At 33.7% G+C, this 12,686-nt stretch overlaps 1 protein-coding gene across 1 annotated transcript in view; it reads right to left on the bottom strand.

Moving 5' to 3' along the window:
• Positions 1-12,686, bottom strand: part of LOC125056788 (cardioacceleratory peptide receptor-like) — an 81,161-nt gene that overhangs the window by 16,839 nt on the left and 51,636 nt on the right. The window contains exons 2-3 of the mRNA XM_047660075.1: positions 10,150-10,278; positions 5,976-6,111 (exon numbers count right to left, since the gene is read on the bottom strand). Of these exons, the coding sequence (XP_047516031.1) occupies positions 5,976-6,111; positions 10,150-10,275 (262 nt within the window). The 5' untranslated portion in view covers positions 10,276-10,278. The remainder of the gene's footprint in view (positions 1-5,975; positions 6,112-10,149; positions 10,279-12,686) is intronic.

Genomic DNA, 12,686 nt, shown 5'->3' with positions numbered 1-12,686 from the left:
CTGTGAAAGTAAATATATACTAAAACTAGCTGACCCGGCAAACGTTGTTTTGCCATGTATATTATTTGTAGGAAACATTTTTTGTTCAATAAAAATAACTATCTACTATATTAAAAAATAGGAGTTGATCGTAGAGGGGTGAAAATTTAGGGTTGTATGTATTTTTTAATGCCACATAATAAAAAATAAAAATAAAATTTTATCCAATTTTTTTTGTGGTGGACACCCCTTATCACTTAATGGTTTGAAAGATAGATAGTAGCCGATTCTCAAACTTACTGAATATAAATTAAAAATTTCATAAGAATCGGTCCAGCCGTTTCGGAGGAGTATGGTAACGAACATTGTGACACGAGAATTTTATATACATAGAGATTTTAATTAAAATATCGAAATATCTAAGTCAATGACTCTCTGTTTGTTCTATTTTTAAAAGTTGAGTTAGACAATTCGACGTATTTATATCAAATTATTCATAAACTTTATGGAAACATGATTTTGATAGATTATAATCATAATAGTTTGAAGGTTGAACACAACATTGAACGTTATAATCCGCGAAACACAAAAAACAGAACTATTTATACATTTTCACGAATTCGATTGTTTATATTGGCAAAAATAAATTTATTAAGGCCGGCGTAAACCGCTATTTTATTCTACGAAAGTCGATGTTCTTGAAATTTAATCCAGTTTTTACTGCGAGTTTATATGAACTATTTTGAATTCTGCGAAATTACTTTTCAAGAGCAGTGATGTTCCAATTGCGGAAATATATTGAACAAAATGACATTTCCAAAAATCTACAACCTACTCGTATGTCAGCCACAGAATATAAATGATCAAAGACATAAGGCCACATAATATAAGATACTAGTAGACTCGGCCAAGCGTTGCTGTGGCTAAGGTTTTTGTTATATTACATAGTAGTAAACTATTCAAGAGAAACGGCAGGAGAACACCAATCCACCATGTTTTTTTGGTGGTTATGCCATTAAATTGTAGCTTATGTGAAACGTTGGTACTTTCAACACAGCGCCATCTGTTAGAATTTTGACTATCAAATAATTAACAAATATTTTGCAATAAAATAATATTGCGGGTATAAATTGACATGTAAGCTATCCTATCTTTTAAGTTTGATCAAACTACACACGGTGTACAAATTTGATTGATATCGGTTCGGTAGTTTAGGAGTCCATAGCGGAAATACAACGTGACACGTAATTTTTATATATAAAAGATAATAATATAGGTACATCAATTCGAATCGAATTCAAATCGTTGTTATCTATCAGTGTGAGACTGACAATGCAAGAATAAAATTAACTGTTAGTATATGTAAAGAAATAAACAATAATTTTAAAGGGAATCTATGAATCACGATAATCAAGGACAGGTTTATACGAGAAGTATTGCTTACGTCAAGAAATATTAACAATCCATTATGAAGCAGCCTTTATAAGAAAAATCTTAAAACTTTTTACTATCAATTTACGATTACCATTGTAAATAGCTATTCCTGTGTAATAGAGGCTATAATCGTTTGTCTTGATATTTCTCTACTTTAGATTTTTGACACGTCTTTCAGTCGAGGAAGGGGTCGTTGATGGATGTATTGAAGCGATGAGATCTCCTCAAAGAGAAAATGGTCAAAGTGTTTGTTCCATGAATATCATTATTTTTAAGTGCTGTTATGAAACTATGTTTCCGCATAGCAATGAAATGTTTTGATAACTGATGAGCTTTTTATTTGTTTATGAAAATATTATTAAAATTGTATCTTACGTATAACTGCGGAAAATAATAAACGGCTTAAATATAAGAGTATTTCTTTCAACTTTAGTTTTGTTCTCTTGGACCGGGGGTTCAAGTACACAGGCGCTATTTAAATATTATCGCAATACAGCGAGGAAATGCTTCCGGCATTAAAGGTACCTACACAAGGACCAAACTTTTTAAATTTGTTTTAATGTACTATTTATCAATTTTTTATTATAATTATTATTACTATGTATGTTAAGAATATTGTACGAGTAAATACTGTATCTTACGTTTTCATAAACAAATTTTCTTTTGTCTACCTTACGAAAAAATTTAAGACGCTTACCTGCATTTTAAAAGACACTACCTCAACTTTTTTTATTTTAATTTCACAACTACTTACAATGTTTTGGGTCACTTTTTTTTATATGGCTCTGGAACGATTTGTGCATTAGCTTTTGGGTCACTTCCTATCAACTTTACTGACATATGTCACAGCATGGTATGTCAAAGGTGTTAAATGTCATCGACGTGACAGCAGAGTTTGTTAGAGCCACCAAAGACAATTGAAGTAATTGACAGACAAGATAGCGCTTGGCTATGATCAGCTGTTTTATTATTTTTCTAAATAAGATTAGTTTAATTATCTTTTAATGTGAATTGATTAACAATATTGATTCAGTTGAAAAAATAGTCATATTTATTGGTTAGGGATTTAATTTACACAGAGCCCACTTAATTAGATTTTTTTAAATCAGAAACTAAAAATTTATTCGTATTTCAAACACATAGTTTCTAAATAAACGTTATTCCTTTTTAGTTCCAATTCACTGCCTAAACTTTTAAGCTCATAAATGCTTTTAAAACAATTTCACTAAAATTTAGGATAACGTTCTTAAAACTTCATCACGTTTAAAAGCTTTTGAAATTCAATTTTTTGTTTAGACACGGCAATTGAGTGTAATAAATAATGTCATTTTGAGTTGATCAATTTTGATTTTGGTATTTTTGGTAATTGATGAGAGTGAAATTTTACGATGCGCGCGCACCGTGACACAAAATTAACAGAATGAAGTTGCCCACGGAAGATGCTACGGCATTGGACTTAATTTAAAAACAACATTCGAATAATAATAGAATTTATGTTAAACTTAATGTAAAAGAATAATAATAAATATTTATTTATTTAATTTTTCAAATGTAATCTGAACTTTATTGACTATAATGACTCCTTTTCCGGTTTTTGATTATTTAGTTTTAAATAATTATTTGAATGCAATCAAAAACTATTTTTAATAATGCCAAAGAAGTATAACTTCTTACGCGCGTACATATGTACACGCACCCTTTTTTTTTCAATTACTACTTAATATGATTAAAAATGCATGTCTCACAAAACATTTTTAATTTAACATTCTGTACTATACTTGCAAAATTATTTTTCAAATACGATAGAGACAAACAATACAAACCCGACGAAAAGTATTTACTCGACGCGAGGGACTCGTAAATTTCGGAGAAATTTTAAATGTTTCTCATTCTTTACATCAAATGTAATTCATCTTAGACGAGTAGACATTTTCAAAGTGCAAATATATGTTTTGCTTTGACTCCTTAAAAGAATACTCCAAACAAAATGTTATTTTTATAATATTTAAGAATTGGGCTTCGTAGTTACGCGAGCAAATTGTGTTCAAATACACCTCCTGGCTGTGCAAATGTATTTTTTTGACGTACAGCAACCAGAAAACGATCGTGAAGACGTTTGACAAGAATATACCCTATTGAAGCTATATGGTAGAATTTCCAGAGAATCTTTAAGTAATATAATTAAGTAAATAATTTATTAAAAAATGTTAGGCTTCCAAACTAACAAATTTTGTTCCGCTTAAAGCGGACTGTAATATGTATCATATGAGTTGTTAATTAATTGTATTTTTGTTAAAAAATATAAAGCCTCAAATTGAAGAACTTACATTAAATAAAAAAAACTATTGGAAGTTCTAGGTTCTTCATACTACAATGCACAGGTTACAATCAATCATTATCATATGCACAGAACGCTAACTACATGACATGACAATTGTCAAAAAAGCTGTGACTAAGTTAGTGGTCGATTCTGAGTTAATATGAATATGAAAAAATATAATTATACAACATAACATTATAGATAAGTTTCTACAATAAACATACCTACTAATAATCCTCACTATAGAATAAAAAAAAATAAGATTCTCATTTCGTTTATATGCTTTATACATAAACCTCACCTCGGTATAAAATAAATAGGGGTAAACATTTGCGCATTGTCTGTATTCCTTATATGTAGTATATATTCATTTTAGAATTGCATCATCAAAGTAGATGGACCAAATATTCTACAAATTAAATAAGTTTTGTTCATTAATTAAGGTGAAAGGACCGATTAACCTTTAGGGTTTTGTACAATGTTGGTTTATAATTTGCGAACTATTTTAAAACTTGTAAATGTTAACCGAAAATCTGGGCAAATGAGCTATGTTAGTTAAATGTTCTCATGGATGTTACATGTCACAATGGCGAGTGTCGTTTGGTTGTGATTAGTCGGGAAGGCAAAAGCGTTGCATGTTCAGAGGGTACCTTCTCTATGAGGGAAGCCGATTTATAGCCGGTCCGGTCTAAGACGGTTACGCATTCAGAGCAATAAGTTGTTTACAGAGTCTACTGTCTATGATCTGACAATATTATTTATCATGCTGTCATTTTATATTCTTAGCCATCTGATTTTTGATAGTACTACGATGGAGTTACATATAGTTGCTTGCTTGGGGTTTGATTGCAAGTGAAACAAAGTGTTTTACAAACTTAGGCAGGTTCAGTGTATACGCATTTTAAGACATTAAGTCGAATGAAAAACATTTAGGTTTTAATTTTGAAAGGTATTGTAAGGTTTCTATAGTTTTTACAGGTTCCATAACAACATCATCCCGTAAATAAGCAAACACTGTGTTTCAATTAGGTATATTTTACGTAAGTATTGAGATGAAGAATTATGAACTTAACAGCAGTGAGATAAAGAAATATTGAACCACGGAGTTGGAATAGGAATTAAAACTAAATGCGCTTCCCTTGCGCGAAGGTAACGACTGTTTGAACTTTGACTTTTAATCCTAAAATGGAATTTGATTTTTGGTGTAAGAGGATTATTGATTTCGGAAATTGATACTCGGATTGCAACTCAAATGAGAAACCTCGCCGGTCTCGGTAGAATAGAAAGTGAGACTGAAAATAGTTGATGTACTAGAAATGTAGTAACCTAATTTTTTTAATTAAATAGATTATCAGTTTGTGTTAAAATTGTTAATTAAATAACATTTGGGGTTCCAAGATGGAGGACTCCTAACTACGTAAGCCGTGGCTTCGGCCTTTAAAACTACCAAAATTCTTCAATTATTACCAAGAACAAGACTTGGCTGTATGGACTAAGTCCTTTGCCTTTCCCATTAGGGAAAAATTTATATCATCATCATTAAATAATATTTGAGTCAAGGTGTGCTAAATTTTATATAAGTTAAAACTTTTCGTTAAATTAAACATCTGCAGTGTACTATGCCAGTCTCAGGTTTTACGTCCATCGTTCCACAACTGAGCGTTTTTTAAGGCAGCTTTTGCCGCGCACCACCACTATGTGGAACCAGCTGCCCACTAAAGTATCTCCGAAACAATGCGACTTAGGGTCCTTCAAGAAGAGCGTACCAATTATGAAAAGGCCGGCAACGCAATCGTGAGCCCTCTGCCATTGAGAGTGTCCATGGGCGGCGGCTTAACATCAGTTAAGTGAAAAAAAAAACGACGGGTTGCACTCCGGGAGTGCCGGCAGAAGTGAAAACTTGAATATTAACGTTGTGCATTTTTGATATTTTGGAATGGTTAGGGAATAATTTTGCACGAATTGCTTTCATTATCAGTATAAAGGTACTATAATTTATGTGGTAGAATACAATATTTATTTATTGCGCTATCGTACACAAACATGACAATTTATATTACATTTAATACGCCGCGCCAGCTGTCTACTCTCCATCCGTCTTACGAATTTTCGATCAGGCCACTTGTCCTGACGCTAGTTTAACATTTTTTACCCATTCCAAAAAAAGTGTACAACGCCGTTTTCACTTCAAAAGTCTCAAAAGATGTCCTCTATGACTTCAGAATATTATTATTAAACTTACCAGCAATCGCGAGTTGCATTATGAAGAAATTCATTCGACTTTTCCTCGCATTTGTACAGAGCAGTGCAGCTATCACTGATGCGTTTAGGAGAACGATCAACACGAACAGCAGCCACATCACCGGAAACTGGATATACTGTAAATAAAAAGTATTATTAATTATGTTACTGAAATCGATTTTATAAGAAACTAGTAGACCGGCCAAGCGTTGCTGTGGCTAAGGTTTTTATTATATTACATAGTTGTAAACTATTCAAGGGAAACGGTAGGAGAACTTATGTGAAAGGTAGATAGCTTATGTGAAACGTTGGTACTTTTAACCCAGCGCCATCTGTTAGAATTGTATCAAATATTAAACAAATATTTGCAATAAAATAATATTGCGGGTATAAATTGAGATGTTAGTTATCCTATCTTTTAAGTTAGATCAAACTGCACACGGTGTGCAAATTTGATTGATATCGGTTCTGTAGTTTAGGAGTCCATAGCGGACAAACAACGTGACACGTAATTTAAATATATTAAGATATAACTTTGATAATGGTAGCGTAAATTCCTTAAGGCATTCTCTTACAGGTTCTAATAAACCTCTGAACAAAAGATGTTTTGCGCGTGCAATCCCTTCTGGGTTTGATAGGATCGATTTGGACACAATTGTATCTTGATAAGATGCCTCGATTCATTTTTACATTGTTATTAGTCAGGGGCCGTTCAAGTATTACGTAAGCACTATAGTGAGGAGGGGGTCTTTGATTTTCTTATTTGGTGATTACGTCAACAGTAATTATTTACTTCTTTACACATATTACATAGTCTATGCTTGAAAACGAAATGCATTTTCGAGGATTCCTACAGAAAATTAATACGTTTATGTACTATTATTTTTGAGAGCTTTGCTTACTTTCCGGACAAGAGGAAGGGGGGAGAGGGATCAATTGCAGTACAGATACTGGCAAACTTCTTAAGCATTAAACAAGGAAGTGGGGGAAAGTTTGCACATCGACACAAACGACAACTGATTTACCAATCACGCGCCACCGCACGCCCTCCCAGTGACACCTAAAAATCGCTTCTGCGCAGGCAAGGACATTTGTTCAAGATGTTTGCCGGTATCTGTAAATCTGCTTACGTAATACTTGAACGGCCCCTAAGAGATTTATTTCTTGATGGTACGAAAAAACTATATTTTGCATATGTTAAAAATAGATTACTGTACATACGGATTGTACAAATATACCACTGACACACATTTCTGGGTTAATAACCTTTATTGAATGTCGTATTAAAAATAGCATTTGTACCAGACTGCTAATTTTAACTCAATACTATGAGATTGATTGTACAGTTCACAAAATGTTTAAGATAACATCTTTGTTAAAGAAGATTTTTAGTATTTCTTTAGGTTCACGCGTACATATTAAGTTAAACTTTTCTGTTGCGAAAATACTTTAAATTGCGCGTTTTGGGTTTTAGGAAAGTGATGAAAATTAACAATGAAATTTTAAAATATTTTAAATCATTTTTTGGGCGAAATAATTATTTATTTGGGAAACAAAACAGATCTCTATAGAATAAAAAAAGTTAAAAAATAAAACATAAAATAAACACATTGTAATATATCCACAAAAAGTTTCACTGATAAAAAATATAATACAGAGCAAAGCAAAACATAACACGACAGCACAAAATTTATAAATCCGGAGAGCGACAAACTTACTAGTAGCTATAATAAAGAAGAAAGATACAATTAGGACATTAATAGTTGTTTTAAATTATTTTTAAATGAAGCAGTAGAGGAGTGCGATTACTACCTATATACTACTAATTTAATAAATCATTAATAGTTCAAACTGTACGCTTCGATGATAAACTACCAAGTGATGTGGTAAACTTGTCAAATAATAAATTTAAGAAACTTATAAAACAGAAGCTCTCTAGGAAAGCTTATTATAAAATATCGGATTACCTAGGATGCTTGGAATTAGAAATAATTTGCTCCAGCTATTTAATTTAACTGTACTTTAAGCATTGTAAATAAATACGATAAAAAAAACTAGCCCGAGATCCTTGCCTGTCCTAGTGAACAGGCGGTAGAATTGACAATTCAAAGTGGTCATGTGAGTAAATGAATTTTGACTTTGACTTGACTTAACTTAAAATAAATAAATATGTACCAAGTGTTTACCAAACACTTATAAATTTTTTTTTCTTTTATCAAATCGAAAAATGTACTATCATAGATATACTAAGGGCTGTAGCGCTTGTCAATTGATGTATTTTTTACTATCCAAAAACTCTAGAATACGACAAAAGTACGCACGAGCGGAACTATCTTATAATTCAATAAAAACTCCACCTTAAAACATTGTGGTTTACGACCCAATAAATTTCATTTTATTGACAGTACAGCGTGGCGTGAGTGCGTGCCAAAAACGCTATAACGTCAACATTATTGTATTTGACCATTCGTACGTGATACTCTAGCGCATTTATTGTGTAGGAAGCGGTACATCAAACGATTGTTCAACTTGCAGTCGAATACACATCCGTATTGGCAATAACTCAAATCGGCACGATAGTTTGAAAATGGAATATGTACAAAATATATGCAAACTTTTTTGAAAAGTCGGCTGCCGGATGCTGGCTGTATAGACACGCAAAAAACTATCAATATTTTTACTTGAAACTGGCATAAAGTCAAAACTATTGCCATAATATAAAAAAAAAAAAACAATATATACGCGGAAATTACTCTTTTGTGAATGCTAGTCTGTGTTAACTGTTTATATGTAAAAAAAAATTTTATAGAACAGGGGGCAAACAGGCAGGAAGCTCACCTGATGGTAGGTGATACCGCCGCCCATGGACGCTCTCAATGCCAGAGGTACGATCTTTTCTTGAAGAACCCTAAGTCGGAAATATTTCAGTGGGCAGCTGGTTCCACAAAGTGGTGGTGCGCGGCAAAAACTGCCTAAAAAACGCTCAGTTGTGGAACGGCGGACGTCGAGGTGATACGGGTGGAATTTCGTATTCTAAATCTAAAGCGATACACAATAAAACCAACGTGTTACACAGACCGCTTCCGGGAACTAAGAATTATCAATGCGATGTAGAAAACTAAAGGCCACAAAAAGTTGTTGCGCTATTAGAAAATTAAATATCACTGAATAAAATCTCATATCTATTAAATAATTCTTATCTATTCATGACGACAACGGCCCATTACACGATTAAACCTTTCAGCTTTTATTATACTAATCTACCTCAACGTGTGGGCGCAATTTACTTTATGTGATTGTGTATTTCAGTGTATGAGTGCTACTTCCATACGCATGGTCCATTTATGAAGTAAATAAAGGAGATAATGTAAAGCTATTTAGCCAATGGACTTGGACGAAGCCAGAAAGTCAAGAGTAAAGTTGGTTTCAAGTTTGTGAAGTATTGTCATCAGAATTATACTATATCAGATTGCAGCAGCTGAATTCCTCCACCTCGACGTAGATATCACTTTTGAGGAACATTCTTTGCAGAAGGAGCAAGCAGAGATATTCTCAAACCGATACGACAAATGCCTTTGTAAAAGAGAGTAACAATCCCTTAAAGACTCATTGGTCTAGTGGTTAGTACCCCTGACTGCGAATCCATGGGTCCCGGGTTCGATCCCCGGCTGAGACGAACATCGATGTGATGCGCATTTGATGTTGTGCTTAGGTCTTGGGTGTTTAAATATGTATTTATATGTCTATCTATCTATAATATGTATGTATATCCGTTGCCTAGTACCCATAACACAAGCTTCACCAGCTTAGCATGGGACTAGGTCAAGTGTGAATTTTCTTTCAAAAAAAAAAAAAAAGACCGGCAACACACCAAGCCCAGCGTTACTGACTGTGGCACGTAAGCACTTCATTTGAAGTGCCCTGTCTCGTTTGGCCAAAAAGAAAGACTTCAATGAGAGAGGGAATTTGTGCTGTCGCGGCGTCTATACGCCATAACATTTGAATCCCTGATAGTACGTTTTCTGATAGTCATCAAGATGTTTGTTAGGATATATAATATATATAATAAACTTTATTAAATGGGACTTTATTAATGTTCCTGTTGTCTGGTTTAAAATGAATCGAGTGATGAGCAATCGCATGGCTACTTTATTAGACAAAAACCTAGAACTTACATCATAGAAAAAGAACATGTTCAAGTCGGTGGCATTCTGCGTGAGATTGCCGTGTCCAGGGAAGAGAGTGGTGGCTAGTGACCGGCTGGTCGTCACCTCCATTTCTTCGAAGAGTTCCGGATCCATTTTCTGAAACAAATTAAAGTTTGATAAATACACTATAAAAGTCTAGCTTGTACGTAGTGATTTGTTTTGCGGGGAAAAACTGTGCAGATTATCCAAAAATTACTTGTATCATCTGAACCATATCACTACATTTTTTTTTGTTCTTAAAAGGCCGACAACACAATTGCGAGCCCTCTGGTATTGAGAGTATCCATAAGCGGTGGTATCACTTAACATCAAGTGTGCCTCCAGTTCTATAAAAAAAATAGAAAAAACATTTTTATAGTTTTGAACTTATCTACGACACTACTCACGCACTATGTTATTTAGTGTTAAAATATATACAATATTATTAAAAATAAAAGTACAATAGTATATTTAACGTAAATTTATAACAAACATCCAAGGAATATAAAAACTTGTCATGCGTATAGACGATACATATTGTTATTTTAATAGACATAGATTATAATAGACCTTTTGGTATCTATAAGAATTTTATAGCGAATAACTTTCATATCAGGCTATATTTTTGATGGAACGGAAATCGAAGTACACCGTCACTTCCCCTAAGGGTCGAACGCAAACAATATTATGATTTTAATCTTAATTAAATTTTTCTAACCACACTCAGTGGGGTGAAGATTAGATCGCGATCAATAAATTTTCATCATAGACCGTGGTTGTATAAGTATATATATATATATATATATATGTACAAACCTACAATAGTAAGCATAGCAATGTGGTTTAACTTAAGATTTCTTTACGTATAAAATATTTATTTATTTATTAACACTTCTATGCATACAGAAAAATAATCAATTGTCATAATGAAAGGCGGCCTTATCACTTTCGAACGACGTCTTCCAGGCGATCACTAGGAGAAAAAAAATTAAATGAAATTAGATGAGGTAAGCACTAAGCAAGAAGTGCCAAAATACATAAGACAGAGGTATTTAGACTAATGGAATAAAACAAAGCAATTAAAACATAATATGTATATAGAGAAAAACCTAGAAAAATAGTCTCTGGGTTAGCATAGCAAAATGTTTCATGTTGGTATGTACTAAAAAGGTAGGCTAAGTAAAATCACATTAAGGGGAAACGAAGTTCGCGGGGACAGCTAGTAATATATATAATTAACTACTACGTGATACACTTGCGCGGAACCGGGTACAACTTTGGAATATAAGTTTAAAAGGGAGACATAACCGTTGAAGCAAAACTTATTTCCAGTTCATAAATACTTAATTGGAAAAGTTTCCCATTCATACGACTGTTCATAAGAAATATGATAATCGCAAACGGGATTTAATAAATGAAAAAGGAATTATTTCCTTACGATAATATATAATGTGTAAAGTATAAGAACTCTTCGGTGTTGAAGCCCTATTTGTACACCAATGATTTTCCTTTCTATGGACGTCGAGGCAGAATACGAAATTACACCCGCTTCACCTCGACGTCCGTCGTTCTACAACTGAGTGTTTTTTAAGGCCCTATCCCAGCACGAATTGCTGTGTCAGTGTCTCGGGGTGGACTGTGGGGCGCACAACGGCGGATCCAGGGGGGGGGGGGCATGGGGGTCATGACCCCCCCCTGAGCAGGACTTAGCTGGACCACTAATTGAACATAATGATTTTATATATAATTTTGTCACCATACAGATTATATGTAACTACATACCTTAAATATTTAATTAATTTAATATAATATAATAACTTTGTATGATGGCAAACGTTTGGGAACGAACGCATCGAAAAATGAATTTTCCGCGCCACACTTGCGCGCGCTTGTCGACTATGAAACGTCTAGCTAGACCTTACCTCAATCGGAATCGGAACGACTAAACTTCTACATATCATAACATAGTATTATTTTAAATTGTAACATTAATATGTATCCTAATATCTGAAAATTGGATACACTACCCTGTCAGCGAAGCGACAGCAGAAAGGTCTTTCTCTACGTTGCGCAGAATTAAATCGTGGCTAAGATCTTCAATGGTTGAAGATCGCCTAACCGGACTGGCACTTCTCCACGTTCATAAAAACGTACCCGTTGACGTAAATAACGTAATAACGCGTTTCGGGAAAACACGTTAAAGAAAAATGATTTAGTTATTAAAATATATGTATTTTGTCTGTTTCTATTTTGTTTGACGGAATCCCTTGTCGTACCATCTCTTCACTTTTGCGGAGTTTAGCGTAATACCCCTCGACATACCTCTAGCTGTTATGACAAAACATTCACCACGGTTATGTGATATAAATAGGCTGCCTCATTCCGTACGTGATAGTCAGGCGGAGCTAAGCGTCAGGCCGAGCTAAGCTCGCCAAAACAGCCCGAGCTGAGCTGTAAAGGCCCTAAAGGCCAACAGCGAGATTCCACTTAAAAAAAAATACGTGATAGTGTTTCTCTGGATGTCT

Source organism: Pieris napi, chromosome 15 (assembly GCF_905475465.1).
Source record: "Pieris napi chromosome 15, ilPieNapi1.2, whole genome shotgun sequence".
In the NCBI taxonomy this organism is placed as follows: Eukaryota; Metazoa; Arthropoda; class Insecta; order Lepidoptera; family Pieridae; genus Pieris; species Pieris napi.
The sequence above is the reverse complement of the archived record's forward strand: the minus strand, read 5'-3'. Positions and strand labels throughout refer to the sequence as shown.